This window comes from Lepisosteus oculatus, chromosome 21, assembly GCF_040954835.1.
Source record: "Lepisosteus oculatus isolate fLepOcu1 chromosome 21, fLepOcu1.hap2, whole genome shotgun sequence".
NCBI lineage: Eukaryota > Metazoa > Chordata > Actinopteri > Semionotiformes > Lepisosteidae > Lepisosteus > Lepisosteus oculatus.
In genome coordinates, this window is record NC_090716.1 from 11,417,475 (window position 1) to 11,442,144 (window position 24,670).

Below are 24,670 nucleotides of genomic sequence, written 5' to 3' on the forward strand. Positions count from 1 at the left end.
ACAACTCCATCATTGAAAATCTCACGGTAGTTTTTGAAAGAGCAGGGGGGTTAACCCTTGTATTCTGGCTGAGTGAATAGGTGAAGTCATTTTTACTCTCCCCCCCAGTCCTCTGCTGGTGAAGAATGGCTGCCACTCACCACCATGGGGGGAGATGCACCTCAGAGGCAGGAGGAGTAGGTTCTGTTCCATTTGTGACATGCTTCAAGATGACACTCTCTATATAAATACAAGGAATCAATATTAAGAAGTATAAAAAATGGTGTGTAATTGTGTTATTGACATTTCCCATACGTCTCTGGCTTTGTCTCCTGTCCTCAGCAAAATACCTGTCCAACACAATTTCTCTTTTAATACAAGGATGTGACAAGGAGCAAGCAGTCAGAATCTGAGTGTAAAAAGGTGGCCCACTCCCGTTTCCCATGGTTGACAGCTCACACACCACTGCAGAGAGTTCATGGTTCAGGCAGCCACTGACATCACCACCAGACATAAGCTGATTCAGAGCACAGCTCAATACTGCCCCCACCAGGCTGTCACCCACCGTGCAAGGCGAAGAGCGCCTGCAGCCTTTGTTATAGAATCTGCTGTCAGAAAGGTACATATGGAAATCCTCACCTACTCACTTTTAGATACCTTTCAATACCCACCCTCTAGAAGGTAACCACACTTCAGTGAGCATGAGTGCCTATATTTTGAACGTAACCTTTATTATAGTGGTGTTATAGAAAGATCACTTGATCTATCAGTTGATCAGGGAAGTCAGAAGCTGGGATCAACTAAATAGAATATACAGTATTTAACACCGTTCATAAGGCACACAAATAATGTTAAATTATATTTCATTAGTAAGCTTCCATTAGTTCCAAAATTCCATCTGACACTTCACTGGCGCCCTCTGGTGAAATAATATGGTTCCACGGGTTGCTTTACGCTTTTAGATTTCAATACTGGGCAACACATAAAGGAACATAAAAGAAGACGGGGCTTAATGGAATATCAATGTTCAATAGCTTGAAATTGTTTGGAGTCAAAACAAATATTCATTCTGATCATAATAAAATATTTAAAATTGTTAGAGCAATTACAATCTATTCTGTTTTGACAACAAATGAAAAATTAAACAATAAACAAATGAATCTGGTTTTCACGTCAGTGTGAACAAACACACAATTCTATCACTCTGAAGTCAAAGATCTGGGGTGAGTTCACTTTATTTTACTGGCTTGACTTTCTGAACAGAAATGCACATTTCAATTTTCATAAGGATCCCTATCATTTTCTTTCAGTTACAGCATGTCTAGAAACTGATATCTATTCCTTAGATATAAAAAATAAAACAAGAATACCTATCTGCAATAAAACTTAAAAAATAACCATGGATGTTTTCTCAGAAAAAACAAAAGGAAAGAAGCAAGAGCCTTCATCTACATTTCCGTCTCTGGATCAGAACCACTAACTTTACAAGAAACCTTCAGAAACCCAGCTGTTACGTTATTACCCCAATGGGTGTCCTTTTGTACAAGATCAAGCCCAAAGCTTCTCTGCTGTTGAATGTGCTTGAATATGTCTTTTAAAGAACAGTTAAAGTGTGGAATGTTAACACTTGACCACACAACAAGAAATCCTAAAGCAGTGTCACGTACATTAAAACAGTACCTGACATTTTAATCATCATAAAATGAGAATCTTCAGATGTCTTTAAGTAAAATTTGCATCTGCAACAAAAAACACTATTAAATGTCTTTAAAGAAGCACAGTACATTAAAAGTTGTAATTGGAAGATGACATGAGTACACTGGATAATACAGTAAACAGCATCTGGTATAGTGTAACACATCTCAGAACTTTAAAATACTAACCCTTGCTTAATCTTCTGTTTATTTTAGGTCAAAGACGGATAACTTGAGCCCTATATCAGCTAGAGCCTAAGGGCACACTTTAGCCATGCAAAACTTTGCACAAGGACAATAAAAACCCACATACCTAATTTTAAAAGAGATAGTATCAACTCACAGCATACTTTAAGAGTGACATGCACATGTGGTGTGAGAGTCTTAAGTAAATATCTGGTGTCAAATATTGCCGATTCTTCCTCCAATAACTCTTCATATTTCACATGTAAACATGTCACAGAAATAAAATTGTATTATTTATTACAGAGGAAATTGGCAACTATCTTTTCATATAAAATGCTAAGCCATAAACTGCAAATCAGGCACTCATTAATTCTTAACTGCAGAAATATATACATACACAAAAATACATATAAAAAGACATCATGCAAAACTAATTTACCATACCCTAATGGTACAAAGACCAATCAGACCAGGCCAAACCATGGGGATTTTCAAAATCAAGGCTTAAAATTTAAAGCAGATGACAGTACTGAGTTAATAAAAGAAGGGTATTGTGAAATCCTTAAGAATTCAGAAGTGGACTGACAACATATACACTGCATCAAAGCCTGAGCTGTACTGTGAACACAGCAACCTAACCTTTTGAGAGTTAGAAGGATTTGTCAAAAAGTAGAAACTTTTGCAGGTAAGAAAAAAAATCTTATCTGTTGCTACTGTATTTTGGGTATTGAGGTAATTTCCAAATTAATTTGCAGCTTGCAAAGTAATTGAATGGGAAAATGAAGTTTGCTTTAAAAAATGATTGCTTTCAAAGGCACTATATTACATAAAATTATTGATGGTGATTGAAAGTTATTAATAATGATTGATAACTCAAATGATAACTCAATTCTTTCTAATCTTGTTCAGTGTGTGAGAGAAATGAATTAATATTCAAACCAATAATGTCACTCACATGGACTTTGTACTGTCAACACCTGCCTCCCATCTGGCTTAATAACAGCCCTTCCTCACTCATGTTTTGACTATATAGAATCTGCTATTGTGTATACTGCCTTGACCAGTCTTTGTGTCACTGATCAACAGCATAAAACATTTACTAAAGTGCTCTTAAGGAAAAAAAAGATATGAAGTGCTTAAAAAAAGAAAAAAAACACATCTATACATGTAGCTTTTGGGAACAGAAGAAATGAATTGGCTAAATAACTTATCCCTTCTCTGTCTTAAATTACTTGAATAACCATAGGAATAGGCATATTCTAATGTTTTAGCAAAGAACGCTCCAAAAATTAAGAGCATGTAAAAAAAGTATATACATTTCCGGAACCCTAAAAGAGACAGAAACAGCATGATGTTATCCCACATGGATTAAACCTTCAGCGTGACTTGGGAGAGAAAGAGAAAGAGTAGATTTCCACTTTTCTAATTGTAACTGGATTGCACAATGTCTCTCATTTGCCCATACTGCCTGTTTTTGGATTGGCACAGGAAGGCGCTGAGTGTTTTTCTTCTGCAGAAAAGGATTCAGTACTTGGGCACTTTAGTGTAGTCTTCCTGGTGTATGCTCTTGCAAAGGCATATGGATAGGATCATCCCCAGCAGCTGCACAGTAAAAACAATGCAAAAAAGTGTGTCAAATCAAGCAAAACCTGCTGAACAAGCATCTCTGTGAGAGAAACAAATCATAAAACAAAGCTACTGACTAAAATCTATTTTAAACTTAATTAAAAATGGAATGCAATTAAAAAAATATTCAGATTTCATAATTGAATGTTGAAATTAAATGACAAAAATGGTTGATACATTCATAAAATGTGTGGGTTTTTATTAAAGACAACTCTGGCCTTTGGGTACTGGAAATCATCAACAGATTAAAACTAAGAAAGGACAAAATGGTTCAGTTAAATTTTAATTGGATCAGTTTAATTGTTCTCCTGGGGACAGAGAGGTTTATAATTCACAGAGAGCTAGAAAACCTGCAGCACTCTGAATCTTGAGGACTACAGTGTAAAGAGAGAAGGGAGAAATTATGAAATTATGGGAACATTGGGACAGCTGGTCAGGTATAAACATTTCCAGTACTACCAATACGTGCTCTGGAAGAACTTCAAGGCAGGCTTACTCCCTGTAGGAGTGACAAAACAGTTAAGAGATATTATGATTGTAGATTGTAAAAAAGTTAAAAACCTCAATGACTGCCACTCCGATGCAGACTCCAAGAATAACTCCAGAGTTACTGAGAATCCAATTCTCCACACTTGAAGCACATCCCTGAAAGAATGAGAGCAGGAAAAAGGATGACCACCCTGAGCAGCAAGAAAACACTCTTTCCAATCATAGCAGCATCTCTGAATGCAACAATAACAAATTACCTTCTGGGTATTGTTGCAGACCAGTTTTCAAATATTTCAGAAAGAAAGGGCCCTGAACCTGCGTGGTTCTAAGTGTCTTTTTCTTCTTTTTGCTACAAGAAAGTGTTGGCAGGAATTTCAGTGTTCTTGTGAAGTACATAGAGAGGTATAATAGAATATCAGTCACTTTGAGACTTTACCTACTGCATTTGCTGTAGAATACAGAGTAATAACTAATCCAAATCCAACTAAACCATTATTGTTGTTGACCATGCTTTTAATTACATGGACATTTTAACCTGCTTTCAAAGAAAAGATAACAGGCTTTGGGTGAATCCAGGCTGAAGAAGGATAGTCCCAGCCTTCAACTGGAAGCTGCAGAGAGATGGAAAAGAAGGCTGTGCAACTAATGGACATCAGTGTGTCGAAACTCGGCCTTACCACGGTGTAGACCGGCCACTGCTTGGATTCACTCTGACAGAAGCCATTGTTTGGTACAGAGGAATTTACAGCAGTCAGGTTGGCACAAGAGCAGGGATACTCGGATTTGGAGTTGTTCTTAAGCACCGGGTTCTCTGTCCAGTTCCCTGGGCCACTCCAGCCACAGCAGTGAATCTAGAAACAAGAGCAGGGAGGATGAAGGACACCTTTCCTACTAACACAATGCTATGAGTCCCACTACAGACATGCAAGACCAAACGGCTTTATTCCACCATTTGTCTCCATTTGTTCTGTAGCATTTTTACTCAAACACCATGTTGCCTTATTAAAAGAAGGAAAGGCAATTCTTACAGCTCACAGCAGGAAAACATAAAATGGAAACATAAACTACTTCTATCTTTACAATAAAATGGGGAAACTCTGCCATCTCTTTTTCTCTTCATAAAAGGAACATCTCAACGTCTTTTCTGTTGTACTGAAGTGTTTTTATCCATGTTTTACATGTCTGTATTTGTCATCAAGGTTACTGCTGTACACCAGAAGAACAGACAAAGAAATCTGAAGAATTGCTTCTAATCTGGGTTCACTACCGAACAACGACGCTCCATCACGAGGTTTCGTGGTCGACCTTAGGGTGATGAAGAAGCTGTTTGTGTGGATTTCATAAACAACTAAAACAGCTGAAACATCAAGAAGGAAAGCTCAGAAAATCTCCATTAGCTGAAAGCAGGAAGGACATAGAGGCTGGTGAATTTCCGTGATGGGATACAAGAGTTATCCTATTATGTTTTCTGCTGAATAGATAATTTCTTTATTCAAGCACAGTTTATCATTCCATTCTGAAAATAGATTTAGAATCCCACATCATAATATGGGTATGATAAGAGAATTTGCTTTCAAGGAGTTTTCTAAGGTAACAAGCAACATCCTTGTCTGAAGCCCAAGTTGCATTCAGGAAGAGTTAAGCTACATTATAACACCATTTTATTTTAGTGCTCTTCAAGAAACTCACAATGTAGTACAATATTACACACACAATACTGTATATAACAATCACATGAAGTGAAAAATATCCCAGTGAACTTGAGTTTGTGAGAACAAGTGTAAAAACAAATTATGGATTGTATATGAAAAGGTCTTTAAGCAAGTTTAGCAAGTCGACAAACAGCAGTGCACATGAGAAGGCTCACTGTCTCCATTTGTAGAACCCAGTCTTTAGCAGAGTAAGAACCAACACAATTCAGATTAAGATCTGAACTATTCTCATTTAATAAATCATTAAAATAATCTAGAATCAGAGCATTCCATGCCTTAAGCACAAACCTTAAATGTCCACTCTAAATTTCACATTATGTCTAATTTACAGTACTGTTATGGGGTGCTGAATTTTGAACATACTGAAACCACCACAGTACCTTAGACGATATCACAGACAATAAGGCATTACAGTGACCCAGTGTAGATTAAACAAATGCATGGATCAATATTTCAGCATCAGACAGAAAGTGCCAGGATCTTTACCAAGCAGTGTTCCACAGGAGGAAGATACCTTTGTGGCACTCCTAACATGAACGTCAAATGACAGATTCAAAAGAAAGGCCAAGGGTTCTAAGAGTCTTTAGAAATTCATCAAAGTTTTGATTTCAGCACAGTCAACACGTGTAAAAGATGTGATGCAAAACTGATATGGAAGCCTCAGTCTTTAGCTCAGTCACAGTTTAGCTTAATAACGTGCTTATTCCAGAACGATAACCTGTAAACTGCAGAAACTGCCACAATACTATCTGAGTTGGTCTAAAAATAAACTGGACTATCTTCAGTTATCTTCATAACAATGAAACCCAAGTCCATGAAGGCAATTAATCTGACCAAGAGGCAATGCATAAAAACTAACAAGTAAAGACATATAAATACAAACAAACATTCCCGAATGCTTGAAGTTTGAGTATGAATGCTGTTTGGAAGGGTGGATTAGCTGCAAAAAGCTTTTTTCTTAAATCAAATGTACTGACCTCAGGGTTTTAAGTGTTTGTGCCCACAATATTAAAACCCCCATTAAAATGGCCTGGCATCATAATTGGCCTTGAAGATAGTTGCCAATTAATACAAATCCCTCCATTGTACAAAACACTGTTTTATTTACTTTGAATTGTCTGTGTTTTGCTGAATTTGGAAGCCAAAATTATCCCTTTTCACCCCTCTTGTGAAATCACCACCATTCCAGCCAAGACATATCAGGATCCAAAGAAGCACAGTCTCCCATAGCGACATGTGATAAATGGACAATCTCTTTTCCGTTCTGAATAATTAACAGAAAGAGTTTAGGTTCCAGCTGGAGAAGGACAAGAGCTCCCTCAGTTGCCGTTAACTAGGATATTACTGTTTCATGAAAAACAACCAACTTCCATCCAAACCCCCTAATACTGCCGGCAAGAGCCACAGCAGCAGGTTTTCCTGCAGTGACCATGCCATTACTCACACTTCTCTGAATGTAGTCCCAGGCCGCGTCCGCTGTAGTGTTCCCCTCACGATAGTCCAGAATTATTTTTTTAACAATGACCGACATCTCATCTTTCAGCTGCCAAAGATAAAATGGAAAAGTAAGCAACCACAACAAACATTTTCATTTTCTTTTTTAAAAATGGTTTACTTCATGTATATACTATATAAACAGAATTTTGACTCTCTCTTCTTTGCCAGGGCTCTCCAAGGTGAGGATGGCTTTTGTAGATTTACAACTTAAAAAATGTTTTCAGCAAAACCTCTGCAAAATCTCAGAGATAACTTCTGAATGATAATTGCTCTGGAAGGAAGATGTCACATTAAACAATTACAATGTTTATTCAAGGGAGAGTAAAGAATGTGATCATGCTAAAAGCACTACTGTAAGTACTTTAACAATAAGCATTACATGAATTGTTCTGTTTTCACATTTCTTTTTTAATTCATATCCTTTTGATTGAAGATTTGCATGAGTCATAGTAAGAGTGCGATGCTGTTGTGAAGTTCACAGCTTATCATATCTAAAGGAAGCACACAAAAGAAACTAACCTAGTATTACACAAGATTTTCCCCATAAATTATTGTTACTATTTCAAAGGGTAGCTCGATTAGAATCAAGACTGCAGTGCATTAGCATAAACAAAAGCATAGGACAAACAGAATACAACATCAAGTACGAACAATCTTACAGAACAATGTATAACATGAAAACTTGCTGAAACACAGTCCTGATTCTCTCTCTCTCTCCATGAAATATCTGCCGGTCCTATAGATGGACTTTCAGAAATTGTATCTTAAACTTTTTTTTTGTAATAAAGCAGCTTTTATAATAAGTGAGGCCTGCCTTGCAGTGAGATGCATTGTAGCAATTTAAAGAAGGAAAAGGCATTTTGGGTTCTGCCCGTGCTGCCTTTGTATTTCTCTTAGTAATAAAAATTAAATTGTGACAAACCTCTTTATCCAAATGAACAGGATTAGAGAGGGATTCCCTGCACAGGAATAACTACGTTCTGCTCTTGGTAAAGGTTTATGACTTCAGGTCTACAAACATGATACACAGCTGTATAGGGTTAAATGGTTAACTGAGCACCCTAGCACAGAATGATTTAGATCTTAGCAAATGAGTGCTAACATAAACCTCAACCTGTCTAATTTGGCAATAATCCCAGTGACTGTTGAGTCAGTGCAACTGAAAGCAAGAGTTGCAATTATCATAGTTATTATCAGAGAGAAAAGAAGATCACACCTTCGCTTGTTGTGTGTGCATGAGCTGCAAAACTGCACTCTCTTTTAAGAAATCTATTTTAAATTCATTTGTGATCTTTGAGACTGTGCAAAAGAAAAAAAATGTAAAAAATGTCTTTCTTTATCAGTCACAATATATTGCAAATAAAATGTCATTTGCCTCGCTGTTGTTTTCAACTTTCTTACCAAAACAATACTGTTCCGAAATGTGGTGCAGGACAAAAACGGACTGCTTTCCACACATGAAGAAAAAGGTTATGAAATAAAACATTACTTGAGATTCTGTAAAGGAAAGGGTCACATCTCTCTGAATAAAACCACCCTGTCTTCCTTCAGGAATAATTAAATAAAAAAGGCACTCGAGAACTGAATGTGCATCTTGGAGCAGACAGGAGTGTAAATCATTCTTCATGGTCTTTCCTGGTACAGATGTTTCCCTTCAAATCCTCAGACAGGCTCTGCCAATCTAATAGCAGCTGCAGTCTAAGTTCTGTGCCAAGAACTGTGGGCTGCAACAACAATTGTCCTCAGCTTCACCCTTTGGGTGCTGGTACTGTGCATTCCTTAAACCCCAATGCTCTTTACTGGATGGGGATGAAGATGTGATTCACTGTGGCTAGGCCTGCGCTGAAATAACAAGCCTGTAGAATACTTCTTCCTAACGTGTATGTGTTGCTGGGGACTGTTATTCTTTCTTTGAGCAGCCAATTGTTTTTACATGTACTTTTGCTACAGCAGATAGAGAAGCCAGGTTGCTTACAATATTGGTTTATTTAAAATAAGTTATTTCACAGTAATTTTTATTCTGTTCCGACTATAGATGACTGTTGTGCAATTACTGAAAAAAGTGCAGTAGAAAAGGGGCATTATTTAAAGTTAATGTGGAAGACATGGTGAAATTATTCATAATTCACTTTTGGGTAATGAGCTCAGCGTTACCAGCTTTTCTCAATTTCAAGAAAAAAAGACTCCAGCTTCACACCAGCACAAGTATGTACAGTGGAAATTCACAAGCTGATACCCTTTTTCCAGTTCCCCCTGCTCTGACATCACTTTCTCCTTCTGCTTATTTTACCAGATTGTGCTCGCAGATTTTTGCTTGTAAAACAGCTGCAAGGCTGTGGTTTTCAGGCCTGCACTCCCCCCCCACTATTTCCCTTCCTTTTTCACTTACAGAAGGGTCTTTGCAAGACAGAAACATTTTACAGTGAGAAAAATGGAGATTAAGACTGAGATTAAGATTAAGAATTATTATGTGATTAAATCTCATTTGTGAAAACAAACAAAAAGGACAAAAATACATCTATATTATCCTACAAAACAAACGAAGTAGAGTAAAAAAACAAACAGATTTAACCATGATAAACACTTTCATGGAATTCTAAACAATTATAATGCTTTTTCACCCACACTGTGACAGCTTTACAGCTACAATCACTTTAGCAAATGTGGAGAGGGAGCTACATGCAGTGCCCGACAAGCCCTTCTGCCCCAGCCATTTACCATGTGAAGTGCTGCAAGTTTCACAGTGTCTTAACAGGAAAGTGAACATCAGCTCTCAAAACAATGACTCTCGCATTGACATTGCTATAAGAATGCAGGGGCGCTGGGCAGAGAGATACTCACCAGGTCTCGCTGGAAGTAAATCAGGACAGCAGCAGTGATTTGGGCAATCAGTATCAAGAGGAGGCAGGTGAAGTACTGAAGAGAAAAGGAAATGACACTTTCTAGGGATCGAACTAGCCAAGCAATTCTGTAGCATCCTTTCTTTCTAAAAGAGCTAATCCATCATAAAAAGAAACCATTCTTCTCCAAATTGAGTGTACTGGGCTCATTTGCACCTGCTCTGCATCATGTTGCTACAGCTGTAGTGGGCAGTAGCCTTAAAACTAATTTAAATCACAGAAACTCATCTAGCAGGTAACATGTTTTAAAGCCATAGTCAACTTTATTGCCAAACCAATCCTTTGAGTTACTAGGAATTTTTTTATGGGGCACTCAAAGTAACACAAAAACAAAAAGACAGATACTAAGGAGAAATAAAAAGTATAACATACACAAAATAGAGTACAAGGCTACATTACAGTGAAGACATAAATCCTCTAATTTACCAAAACATTATTTTACAACAGTGTTTAGTTAAGAGACTGAATAGCCTCAGGATCCTCTGTTAGATTTGATACATCTTAACCTTGTTCCCAAGAGAAGGAGCTCAGACAAGGGAAAAGCTAGGTGGGAGTTTTCACTCATAATCTTCAGAGATTTCCGATTGAAATGTGCAGTTTACAGGCTAGCAACAGACGGCAGGTTTGTGTCTGTTAAGTAGTAGTTTTTTGTTAGTTTTTGACAAAACCACTGATCTTTAAAGTAAAAACGGTGAGGATACTGTAGTTAACTCTGAGCTTCAACAAATGTTACCACATGAGCAGGTGTGGAAGTAAGTGTCTGATATTTTATAAAAGTCTGTTGACAGGCTGAGGAAAAATACCCCAAGCCAAAAAAATCCCAAACTGAAAATTATTTCCTGTACCATATTGCTAGGTGCCATAGTTTAGGACAGTTGGAGTTCATACTCTTGGAGAATTAAAGAGTACTGCAGTGAATGACATTATTTTCAAGACAGCGCAGATTCTCTTGACTCAATGAAGCCTACCTGGTCTGAAAACTTAGCAGTTGAATTTTCAATGTAAATTGCAAAAACAACTCACCAAACCCAGAAGGCACCTGATCTCATAGATGGCACCAATACAGCCCAGGAATCCCATCAGCATGGACAGTGAGCCCACGCTGATCAGAATGTAGGAGCCCACTTTCAGGGATGTGGAAGACTGCTCTGTGAAGGAAACGGAACAGGGACACCGAAAGGTTAATGACTAGACCATCTGGCTCTAAAGGCAGAGTTTCAGCCTTTCCTTCAGTTTTCATCATATACCTCAACAATAACATGGCCAGTGTCACAACAAAACAGCTTGGAATCTGCAAACAAGTCCTTAAATAACAGGAAAAAGGCCTGTACACCTCTTGCATAAAAGAGGATTTTGCTATTATTATTATTGTTTTATTTTGCTATACACCCCATTGGACAAGGCTTTCTAAAGCCTGAAAAGCACTTTAAAATACACACTGTTGAGGCCTGGTATATCACATTATTTGCAAGTAATAAATGATTCAGTAACTCAAACAGCCCTGATTAAGTTGGACTGACAGAAGTCATTAGACTTCCAACTTGTTTGTTTAGCCATCTTGGCTGAGACAAGGACAACCTGACTGCAAGAATGAGCCCATCAGAACCGACCCCCAGGTGAAAAGAGTACAAGAGCTTCCGCGTGGGTGATGAGGTAGAGAGGGATACAAGAAGCAAATGCAGGAAAGCTGTTAGAAACCTGACACTTATGCTTTGGTAAGCGTGTTACAGCGTTCGAGCTGTCCTTCTCCTGAACTTTCCTTAAAACCTCCATAAAATACACGGATGATTATACGATCAATAGTCATCTGCAGCGGTTTTAATAACTGGGCAGGAACTTGGCACAGTGGTTAGCATTCCCGCCTTCCAGTGCTCGGGCCCTGGGTTCAGTCCCGGACTTGAGCTTCTATCTTGTTTGAATGTTCTCCCAGTGTTTGCGTAGGTTTCCTCTGGGTTCTCTGGCTTCCTCCCATAGTCCAAAGACACGCCGATGGGTTAATTGGCTTCTAGGAAATCTGGCCTAGGTGTGAGTGTCTATTTGTGCCAGTGTTTCTGCCCTGGGACCGACTGGCATCCTGTCTAGGGCGTGCCCTGTCTTGTGCCCAGTGCTTGCTGGGATAGGCTCTGGCTTTCCTGCTGCTCTGATTCGGATGAAGCTGCTGGAAAAGGGACGGATTTTACTTTTATTATTATTTGTTTGGACCCATTATGTGAAGTGCTCTATTCAATTCTGCATTGTTCCCCTGAAAAATAATCGGACATTTAGCCTAAAATTACACATATCTTCTAAAAAGCTCCTGACACTTGTCATGAAACGAACATAGGAAGTAAATTCTATTGTACAAATAGTTGTGCAACATAATGACCTTTATCTGACATAACACTAGTATACCTCCCCCTTTACACACTTGCTTTCAAAGGTCTTTCACATCGTGTTTCTTTCTTTCATAGGGAACAATAGTGAAACACAAATCTGAAGATACAAAACCAATATGGGGGATAAACAGAATGTGCAATAAAATCATCTATCACATTTAAATATGGTTGCTGATCTATAACCTTGGAAAGGAAATAACAGAAAAATAAAGATAAATTGAAATCAGAAGACACTAGATGCAGATATCATGAATGCTCTTAATAGTACATGACCATACAGTGTTATTGAAGTGGGGCTTCCTTATCTTTCATGACAAACTAGAAGAACAGTGCTTTGTTGGATGGCTGGCATGACTGTGCACTACACTATAAGTAAAACTACTGCACTACCATGCTCACACATTTCAGGGTAAAAAAATACATTTAAAATATCTTGCTTTGCAAGCGCCCAGCTGGCCAAAAGAAGTTCATACCAAGCACAGCAGACAGAAACAAGAAGTTGCCCAGGAGCCAGACATTCTGCGGCTCTTTTGGTTCTCCAAAAGAAATGGCTTTTTTCTTACTCGGATATCAGTTATGCCCAACGCTGACAAAAAGCAACTTTTAATCTCACCACAAGGTTTCTAAGAATCGAAACCTTTTACAGGAGTGCCATCAAACAATGATGGCTACGTACAAAATATAGCTGATCTTTTTCTCTCTGGACATTCTTTAGAAGACTAAGGTGTTAAAGCTGAGACTGACATCCCCTTGAGCTTGTGAGTAATGTAAGTTCAGCCTGTTAAGGAATGTGCTTGGAGCAATGGAAGCTTTCTCCGGTTCCAGTTTGAGCTGCCATCAGCTGGTTGTGACAGATTCTCCAGATCACCATGCATGATTTGGAAACTACCAGGGTTGATAGGGATTTTGATCCCTAAACTTCCCTTGTCCTTCAGGTTAAAGGGTACTTCTGGGATCCTTCATGCTCCCTTAAACTTGCAGTGTTGGCAATGGAAGACGCACTGCTCCTCCAGATAGTGATCAATGTCGAGCAAGACAGCAAGACTCTGTGGAGCTTAGATGATGAATGGCTCTAATAAGTCTGAATGTGACAGGACAGCAGGAACAGGTCCTCATTCTCTTCTAACTGCACAAGGGTTGCAGCAATAAGCTGAGTTAAGTGGTAAGTTACAAAGTTGTAAAACAGATCATAAATGATCATTTTCGATTGCAGACAAACATCAATACACCAAATATCGGTATAGTACAGTATGTTATTTTCTTCACCACCACAACTACTTAAGATAAAAAATAGATGGAAATGTAGGTGTCAAGTAATGTTTTGTTCTGTATCAGATCAGTTTCTGTTACAAAGTTTGAAAAGTCAATTGTTTTAAATATTTTAGTGCACGGCATGTAATTTTACAGATTGTTTACAGAAAGGGAAAAAAAAAACATTTGTAACATTTACAAAGAAATTGCAGATTTGCTCCACAGTGCAAATACAAAACACAAATTTGGTATCTCAATATACTTGCCAATTTAAAACTAAATAGTGGCACCACAACTGATTCCAACGGAAGTGATTCATAGCTTTATTAAGCTGTCTACAGGAAACTACAAATTATGATAAAAAATGAAAAGGAAGAAGCTTATAGGGTTTTAGTCCATAATATCAGTTTGCAGAGATTATCTTCATATAAAGATTCAGTTGAGATAAGAATTACATTTCATCCTAAAAGAAAATATTACGATCAGAACTAAAGACAAGGAATCAGCATTAATTTACCTCAGCATAACGCAGTACAAAAAATCTGAAGCAGAGTTGATAACCTCAGCCTGAAGAATAGGCAGCCAAACATCTCCAGGCACAATCTTAATACTCAGCTCTCTGCTGCGCCAACTATAAAGCCGACTAGCTGGCTTTTTAGTACAAGGTGGCTTAAGTTAGAACTTGTTATTCTTCTTCATTTTCTGTACAGATATTAAATGTTGCACAATTTTCCACCACTTCTTACTGAGATATGAGTATAAAGGCCTTCTCAAAAGCATTTAGCTTTATATAACTAATATTCAGTCAGGACCAATTAGAACTTCATCTACAGCTTCACTAGGTTGAAATGTCTACTGCTTGCATTATTTTAAAGTTTTTAATCTTTCTAGAAAGCTGTTGATACACAATCTGCATGATCTGAGCACTGCAAAAGTCACTCAAGTGCAACACAGTCAGTCATGACTGATCAAGTTATCAGAACAATTCCAAAAAACAGAATCCATTATCCATTTCCTATCTACTTCATGTAATTCAGGGTTGCAGGGGAGCTGGAGCCTATCCTGGCAAGCATGGGACATTGGTTCTGAATACAACAAATTCTTTCCCTTTTTTGGTAGCCCTTTCTTCTAGAAACCTTTTCTTTTTTCTATAATGATACTATTTTGCTTATGCAAAAATCTGGTTGGCTTTGTGTTCCTGAAATACAAGTTTTATGTCAGATCAAGAAAGCATTAAAATTAAAACATAATTATCAGGATTATGTTAATATTATTCCTATGTGCAACTTATTACAAGCAAAACATTCACACTTCAATACTACAAACTCGGGTTACACAGTAGCTTTTTTGGCATGTTTTCTCTGAGATTTGAGCTAGAGTTTCTGTATTCAAGAGAAGAGCTTAAGCACTAGGATGCATTACTGTGAAAAATTATCTGTAAAGTTAGTGAAACCATAGAATCCTCCTTATCCAGTGACTTGAAGTACCTGCTCCATCTGACTTGAATGCCTCCTGAAATGTTCTCTATTTGGTGTGCGGTGAAAATGTTCCAGACTGTCTCCAAATACCATGTCATGTCTTCTGACAAAAGAGACATGACATGGATTCAAATCCTGCAGGTGGATTCAAATTTGGCAGTTGTCCCTTGACTGATGAGAGTCACTTCTGCACATTTGAAGACCTCATTAAACACAAAGACATTTTCTGGGAAAATAATGAGTTTCCTCTGCACAATGACTTGTGGCATAATGAAAGATGACAATCTTCTCCTCCTTTGCATGTCCTCCATCATATTCCTCAATATAGTGCCTTCTTCTGGTGCCTAGTACTACCACTGTTCTATCCTTATAATTTGCTAAGAAGCACCAAATGCAAGAAATTCAGAAGGAAATGCATAATCTGGTGATTGGCTTGATTATCTCCTCTTGCTCTCCATATATTAGATACACTGTGTTTATAAATATAAAATTACAATTTTTAATGACAAATTATTTGTATGACACCTTCTGGGATTCTGCACCTTGTTTTACTTGGCTCTAGCCCATAACAGATGCAGTGTTTAAACATTCTTTTAAATAAGGCCAAAGACTGGTAAATGACAATAGAAAACAGTTCTCTTTTTTAATTGACCTAACTAAACAACAAAATAATAAACGCATGCTTTCAGAATTCAAAAGGATTGATATACATCTGTTATAGACAAATGTACACACTTTCAACAAAGAAACAAATGGCAGACCTAATTGCATGTCAAATTAAAGGGGACAGCTTAATTAAAAAGGACAGGGAAAACTAATCAGTTAGCAAAACTAATCACAGGTGCACAATTTGGAACACACCTGCTTGCCCTCTACCAAAGTCAATAAAAGACATTGTTTGCTTAAGGTTCTATCCCATTTGTGATATCCAACACTAAATCAATTTCTCTCTGCAGATGGGTTGTTAAATCACACATTTAATTCCAGCAGGATTAAATCATGCTGGCCATGGTGATATTAAGGCTACATTTTGATCACAGCTCAAGCTAAATTTCAGTAAATTAAATGCATTTTTTACCTAATTCTGCTTCACATAAAAAATTAGATACACATTTTGTATTACTTTCATTATTTGAATGCTATAGATTTGTAAATTAAAATTCTTGCACTAATTTATGAGGCTCAAGCATCATTTATAATTTCCACTTTCAATGGCGATTTTGCAGAATCTTTCTTAAATCTGGTGATCCCTTGTGATCCCTTGTTTCAATGACATGCAAACCAGAGAACTATTTTAATGTTTATCTACAGAGTAAAACATCTATAAAATGTTCACTGATTCTTGGCAATCGTTTTAAGGCTAGTCATGTCATATGATGAATTACAGGATAGGGTCAACGCTAAACATTTGTTCGCTGTTTTCACAAAGATCGCCAGGCCTTTGAACGTCACCCAAAATCACAACAGAAACAAAAATATTCCATGGTATTCCAAATGACTATGATTCTTAATTCAAGGAAACGAACATAATTACAATTTAAAAAATCATAAAACATCCCTTAGATTAGAACATTTCCACTACATTCTGAAATTAGAATATTTGGGGATTTCCTGTTAAATTTTTAATGAAAGGCATTGGTTTTCACCACTCATTGTACACAGAGTTTGTTGTACTACTGCCATGATTCCTTCCAGACAGTAATGAAAAACATGACTTTATTCTATAAGAAATACAAAATTATTTTTCCTGTTTCCAAATATATTTAATTTTCCTTAATTAGCAGCTCCTGAAGTACCTATCTAGCCCAGGGATGTCTTCATCCAGTATGGAATAAGAGCTTCTGGATTTTTTTTTCTTGTATTACCCCTTTTTGTCTATTTATATGACTAATTTATAATCTGATATCCACAAAGACATTTAGAAATTCAAGGAAGCCAAACTAACTCACTGAGTCCCATCCTGTTCTAGTGATGCACTGTTGCTTTCTTTCTGGATTTACAGTAACAACATGAAACATATTCTTTAACCATATTCTGTGCAAAACTGTAACCTATATATTTTCTTTATAAACTGCAATCAGTCTGTGGCCACAGACATGCTCAGAAGCCACCATATTTTATGTTAAATTCAGGTTCTATTCACCAGGAACACCAGCTGCCAAGCAGCTGTTTATGTTTTCCTGAACCTTTTCATTAGAACCCAAAAGTATCCCGTTTTTTTCCCCCCACTTATCAGATGATGTAACTCATTAGACAGTAAAACTGCTGTGCAGGACAGCATGACATGCCACAATGTTCCCCTATCATCAAAGTATAACACTTAATATTTTCATCATTATATCTATTCTTTTCAAAATAATAAATGAGATGTTCTATCATTAAGCAAATGCTTTTATTCAAACCTACACATGCTCCAGAAGAGAAATGACTTTCAGTCATGTTAGAAATGAAAAGCATTACCTTCCATTATTATATTCACTCAGCTCATTGACACAAATACTTCCATGCATCCATGACTGTGACCGTGTTAGTAAAGTCTGACATGCCAGGCAGGATTCTTTTTATTAAAAAGAAACCAGCTCTTCACCGCAGGTTTGTTCAATTTTCTGATTTTTTTTTTGTTCTTTGAAATTAGGGACATTTCCAGTTTTTTTACCAGCAGCAACCTCGACTGTAATTTAGAGTACTTCTGCTTCTACAAGTCCAAATGATTCGAGTGTTTGATTGCACTCCCCTAAATTCCAGTCCCTCAAGTAAATCAGGGAAGAGGATTCATGCTCAGGCCTTTCCTTGCAGAAAGCTCTTCATCATGCAGTTCAACATTACTAAAACTAACAAGAATCTTCCTCTGTCAGGTAAAGAGTACCAATAGTATCCTTAAGTACTCTCTTGGTGAGCCACACTGAATAACAGGAGGAGTGGTTAGCTATCAAATTTCTTGCAGCTACAGATCATTTACGTTTCCTTTGGCAAAATGTAATTGATAGCAGGGTCAGATACTTTTTCTTTCCCTTAAAACGTGTTTAAAAAGTCCCTTCTTTTTTAGTGCTTTTTTCAGTGCACTCGTATTTTCTGTTTGAATAAATTAAAAGTCAAGAAATGTACAGCTTCTGTACAAAAGCAAAAGTCAGGTAGACTACAAATCAACAGAAAATGGCTCCATAGAGTTTCGCAAGATGGCCTCGGTCTTCCTTACCTCCATGTTACCTGCGCACAGAAGATGCATATTTTTACAAACATGGCTATATGTGAAACCAGCTGTAACTCCTATAGCTATACTACTGTATATGTGTCACCTAAACATAAAGATAGTTTTTAACTATAATATATTAAAAGGATGGAAAACTTGGACTAATCAAGTTGTATAGTATGTAAGAGAAATATTCTTAATGCATCACTGGTTATAAAACCGTGATCAAAGAATAGAAAGAATGATAGAACTAAAACTACATTAATGCCAGTGAAATCAAAATCTACTGCACTTTCAGACATCAAGACGTGGTGGTTGTTTTCCTCCATTTTTTAAAATTGTCCTGTTCCTGACATTTCCTTTTCACACCCATGAAATATTTCCTCTCATGTGATTCAACATTTAAACCCCCCTTGAAGAACTCTGCAACTTTAGTTACTACAGTTTTTAAGAAGCAATATTTGTAATACTGACTCTGCGACGTGAGAGTTTTCTATGGATTTAAGATGGTGGACCTGATGTGAGATGTGAAGTAGGGATGAAAAAGGTCCAAAGCATGTAAGATCTGACCAGATTATCCAAGTAGATATTTTGCAGATCTTGAATTTTTAAAACCCTCAAATCTATTTACAACACAGAGTTGTTCTTCAAGGGAGATTAACTTGTCTGTCTTCTATCTTGGCTCTTCACGAGAAGGCTCAGTTTCACCTCTTCCAATAAATTTATGAGCTAAAACTAGGAAGTTTCATTGCCCATATGCTTATCCAAGAAAGAAAAATCCTAAAGCTGTAGTTTTCTTCTGCTTCAAACAGCCCTTGAAGAAAGAAAAATAGCATTTATGTCCTTTGTAGCCTGCCAAACAGCCTGTAAGCCAGCCAAGTACAATCGGCAGATACTAGTATTAGCATTAAAATTCATGGTTTTTAGGACAGGGGCTTTGTTTTAATACTGCTGCACTGTTACAGCCTCATATTTCAATGGCATCTTAAATATCATTTGCATTTTTACATAACACAACAGTTTGTTGACTTTTCAAGAACTAACTATATAAAGTTAAAATTATTGTTCATTTGCCCAATACTGTCAATAAGTCAGGAATCCTAAGCAGTCCATTGTGTTATTGTGTTAATTTTCTTGCATTTTTTTAACTGTTTGGTCTTGTTTTAAAGTTACAATGATGTGATGGTCAAACTCAAGAAGATCTGAAAACTACTTTTCAAGTGTACAGTACACAAAGTTTAGGCTGTACTCTTAAAAAACATGTCTTAGGTCCACCTGGGTAAGAAATTAATGGAAAAGCTAATGGTGTTTCACCTGGGGTTTTCTGTTGGAAACTAAAACTACCAGGAATCCCAGACTGAGAGGTCAGTAATGAGAAAAGCAGAGATCAGCTACAAACTATTTAAAGGCTATGTTTGTTCTCTGCAAAGCTCACTTTCTCTTTCACTTATTTGCAGTGACAATGCTTTGAAAAATGTCAAAAGGAAAAAATAATAATCACAGAACAATAAAACCAAAACTAAAACCAGTCTGGTCACACAAAATAGAACTACTGGAAATTTCACAAATTTTCACAACTAACATTAGGTCAGAGTAAAACTGAAAGCTTTCTGTATGGTCAGGTGCTCTCTGCAAGAGACAGAATCAGGCTTATGCTAGTATCACACTTTCCTCTGGCGTTCACAGCTCTTCTCGGCAGTGCAGATTTGAGACTCATGTGGCTATTTTTTCTTTATTCAAATGCACAACTAAAATGCTATTAGTTATATCCTTGATGACAAATAAAAGATATATATAGCAAAACATGAAAAAGAGGGGAGGCACGGTAGCACAGTGGTAACCCTGTGTTCAATTCTGGAGCTGGGGTGCTATCTGTTTGGAGTTTGCATGCTCTGCCCATGTTCACATGGGCTTCCCCCCACAGTCCAAAGACACATGGGTAGGTAAACAGGCTTCTGTGAAAACTGGCCCTGGTGCGAGTGACTGTGTCCTGAGATGGACTAGTGTCTTGTCCAGGGTGTACCCTGCCTTGTGCCCGTTGTTTGCCAGGATAAGCTCCAGCTCCCCCACGGCCCTGAACTGGATGAAGCGGTAAGAAAATGGATGGATGGAATATCAAGAAAGAATAACTTGGTAAAGGGGCTGACGCCTTGTTGTACACAAATGACCTACAACAACACAACAAAAATCAACTTAAATAGTATAGGATCAATCAACTGAAAAAAGGTTGTTGTTCATTAATTATTTTCTTTTAAATTCTATAATGCTTTACTTTTCACTTAAGCTGAAACTTTTAATCTACTTGCTTAAACTTTGCTTTTGCATAGTTTCTAAACATTGCGACTCCATTGGTATTCTGAAAGTCCAGGACATAACAGGCTGATAAAACGATCTACCAGATTTACAGTTAAATTAAAATCGTACTTAATTTGTAGCTGGCACACATTCACTCAGTGTTAAAAGTGGTATGTGCACTAAAAAGAGCAAGCTGTCACTTACGCAGAACATTCATGAAACTCTGGTTGTCCAAAAGAACCCATAGTCCAAATCCCAGAATCACGGCTCCAAATATCTGGGGAAGAAAGCGAAAACAGAAACTGAAATGAAAGCCTACACTCCCGTTGAAACCTACAATACAACATCTTTTATAGCTCAGCGTGCTAATGTATGCAGAAAGGCTTTTGACGCAAACACCAATGACTATATTTTCAGTGCGATTAACAGCAAATTACTGTGCATGTTTCTTGTGAAATGCTTTGCCTAAAGAGACCTCTGGGCAGCTTCTCATGGAATACAGCCACTTCTTCAACATCTGGATTTGATTCCAGGCTCTGTCTCCAACGACAACAAGCACAAAGGATACGGAATGTGTTTGGGAGGCTCACACAGACAGTCCTGCTTGACAGGAAACAGATTTCTCATGAGGTAAAGAACGTGTGTGAACTCCACTAGCACACTCAGCAACAGGAAAGCGTACTGAGAAGCACTGGGCATAAATAGGGGGAGTTAGGCCTCATTTTCTACTGTCCACAGAAACCCATCTGTGGCCTGGCGAAGAAAAAAAAATGTCCTGGAAGGATAAAGGGTATTTTTTGTTTTGTATTTGCGTACACTGAAAGAAACGTACTGATGTGATATCTTCATATGCTAACAGTGAGTGCTATGATTTTAATTCTCCAACTCTGAAGTGGTATCATTCCAAAAAACAATCACAATCACCATCACTATTTGGGAGAAAACCTAGAAAACCACATCTATGATCAGCTTCATTGACAGGGTTTTATATCGCAAGGTCAACAGGTAACAGAAGAAATTAGATTTATAAGAATCTTGTATGTGGAATAAAGTAAATCAAAAGATTTAAATATGGTGTTTGTAATATCACGGTTCAGGGTTCAGTTCCACCCTGATACCACTGATGAAGTGGCCTGAGCTCCCTACCTCCACTCTCTATGCTCAGAATTGAGTACGAGATGTAAAGAGCTGTTTAATACCTATATCATTAGAAAAACAACTCCTGTCTTCAGGTGGACAGTCTAGACTTAATATTGAAGCCATAAATGGCTGACCCTGTTCTCTCACTAATGAGAGAGAAGCCTGTTAATAATTAAAACCTTTAAATGTCCATGTACTAAACTTCCGTTTAGTTCAAAGTAAAAGCTTTTTGCGATTGTATCTTACAAACTTCTAATCAATGCTTAAACTTCCAAACCCTTAAATTTCAAGAAACTGTAATCTGTCTTTGTAATTCGAAAACGTGGAAATTAACATTAGTGATGGTTCCGAACAGCTCAAGACATTCTCTGTCTACTATGCAGTCCTGCGGCTGTACGCAGCTACTCTGTGGACTGTAAACAGAAGAGCGCGCCTTTGCATCATGCTCACTTTCCAAAATTATCCCTCATTTGATAAACTGAAGGAACTGAAACTTTGAAATCCTGTACAGAGATCATTATGAGCAGACCTGATTTTTTTAAAGAAAATCCTGAAGGTATTGACAAAGTCAACCCAGTGCACTTTTTCAGGTCAAATAGTGGAACACAAACCATGAATGGAAACCGGAAGTGCTCTTAAAGCTGAGAACGCTTTTCTGCACAGAGGGCTGTGGGAGTATAGAACCAGCTATGTTGCTGTTTCATGAAAGAAGATGGCTGGACGAGATTTGCATTAGCTACATCCTCGTTTGTGACCTTTCTTATGTTCTTAAGAGACACCGACCAGATCATCAGCCTCATTCCCATACACCTTGCAGGGGTCAGTTATGAAAGGAGAAAATCCTCTGGAACTTACGAAGAAGAGGAGGTTGAACAAGAACAAGAAGTATTTCGTTGCTGTGGTGCAGCCCTTCCCCATGGCCTGTACCTGTGGGAAACCAGAAAGAACATGGAAAACCTCAGGAAAACACAAGTTACATCACTTCACTAGGAATTCTGTATTTGAACTACACGATGCCCTAGTTATTCGTTTGGCTTAAATGCAATTAGAGATGACGCCCTTTAGTATAACAAGAGACACAATATACCATTGTAAGAAGCTACTTGCAACCAAACATACAAGCTGGTCTCCTCTTGTTGGATAATGAGCCAAACTGCCTCTTTCTCTTTGAATGTTCTTCTAAGTAGAGGCATGCAACATTTTCTGATGCAATGTTAAAAAAATCTGCCTTCATAAATGGTCATGTTAAGTAATTCACATAAACAATACAGTGGTGCATTCAGAGTTATGGTTTAAATTAGGGATTTGACATTTGCTTTTACCACACGCTTGCCAATCAAATCAGGTTGGCACTTCAGCTGGTTTCACTGTACTGTATAACATGCCAAATTATTAGCCACCCTTTCCTGCCAGATTTTTCCCACCATTTTATATTGCTTGTGTTTACAAGACAGAGGTGAGCCTGTGTTCCAGTGCCATTAGCCCCAAACCAGTCATTCTGCCTCCGTTTATAGAAATTGCTCTTTCAAATAGACTGTTCAATAATTTCTTGGCAAATCTACAAAGGCCCAGAGGATCAGTTGTTAATGTAGGAAACACGACCCACACTTGTTTTAAATAGGCTAATCGTATTGCCTATGCAATTGACAGGGCTTTCTGAATGAAGTGTGCCACAGCGCAGATTAGTCCTTGTAAAGCAATGCTTGTACATTTCACACCCTTAGCTGTTTGAAAGATTGATCATCAGTGAATATCAAAGACTGGGAAACCACTGCCATTTTAATAAACAGGAGGTGCTGGCTGTGAAGGTATTATATACTGAGATGCATTAGAAATTAAACAAATGCTATTGGTTCCAATACATATTTGTTGCATATTTAATATCTCTCATTATTTATTAGTATATTAAAAATCTACTAGATTACATAGTCTTGCTATGACAGACATTAATTGTTAATTAAGACAATTGTTGTATTATGATCAAAATACATTTGTGAAAATATAAACTGAGAACACAGGCTGACGCATTTGTGAAAAAATATTTTTAACAGTTATCACTGTTGTGTTTTTTGTCATGTTTTCTTATAATTAATATTGCCTGATAGTGCTAATTGAGAGCTGACTCTGCAGTGACTCATTATTGAAATAAAACACAGGTAGATAACATTTAAAACATTCAACAGTACGAATAAAGTTTTACAAACAAACAAAATCAGAACATTCAAAACTAGACAGGTTTCTGCATTCTGAGCTTATTCTCTATATAAATAATAAAACCACCTTCAACAGTTTCCAAGAGACCTGTAAAAAGTCCCCCCCCCAGGGCCTCCAATGGAACAGTTTTGAAGTAAACAAGAAATTTTGTTTCAGCAACTCAGGTCAGAATTTTATACCACAACCTACTGCCATCCACCTCCAAAACCCTACCACCTCAAGGGTTACAGAGAGAGGATGGAGGCGTGCTCTGTGTGGCAAAACATCTGTGATTCTCATTCCACTGTATCTGGAAAAAAAGCATTACTTTGTAAACAGCTACAGTAACTAGCATTGAAGAAAGTTGATGGAATTCTAATTATTACACTTAACTATACCACAAGTCTCAAACTAGATTCGTGGAGGATCTTGTCCTCTGTATTTTGTTTCAACCTGAGCAGTCAATTCAACAATTTGCCTATTTTTTATAATTAGACATATATGGGATATTTAAGGTCATTCACTTCATCAAAGGTAGTAACCTAAAAAAAAACCTAGGAGCCCAGACAGAAGATTTAAATTATTGTGGTTATTTAAATAATTAAACCAACTGCAATGTAATTGGAACAAAAAATACCAGACCCCTGAATTCCTGCTCATACTGT

The 24,670-nt window shown here is 37.4% G+C and overlaps 1 protein-coding gene across 1 annotated transcript in view; it reads right to left on the reverse strand.

Annotated features, from left to right (window-relative positions):
• Positions 1-1,196: 1,196 nt before the first annotated feature.
• Positions 1,197-24,670, reverse strand: part of cd82a (CD82 molecule a) — a 29,364-nt gene continuing 5,890 nt past the window's right edge. Inside the window, exons 2-9 of the mRNA XM_006642477.3 lie at positions 22,668-22,739; positions 20,877-20,949; positions 11,107-11,231; positions 10,025-10,099; positions 7,131-7,229; positions 4,652-4,825; positions 4,047-4,130; positions 1,197-3,461 (exon numbers count right to left, since the gene is read on the reverse strand). Of these exons, the coding sequence (XP_006642540.1) occupies positions 3,384-3,461; positions 4,047-4,130; positions 4,652-4,825; positions 7,131-7,229; positions 10,025-10,099; positions 11,107-11,231; positions 20,877-20,949; positions 22,668-22,730 (771 nt within the window). The 5' untranslated portion in view covers positions 22,731-22,739 and the 3' untranslated portion in view covers positions 1,197-3,383. The remainder of the gene's footprint in view (positions 3,462-4,046; positions 4,131-4,651; positions 4,826-7,130; positions 7,230-10,024; positions 10,100-11,106; positions 11,232-20,876; positions 20,950-22,667; positions 22,740-24,670) is intronic.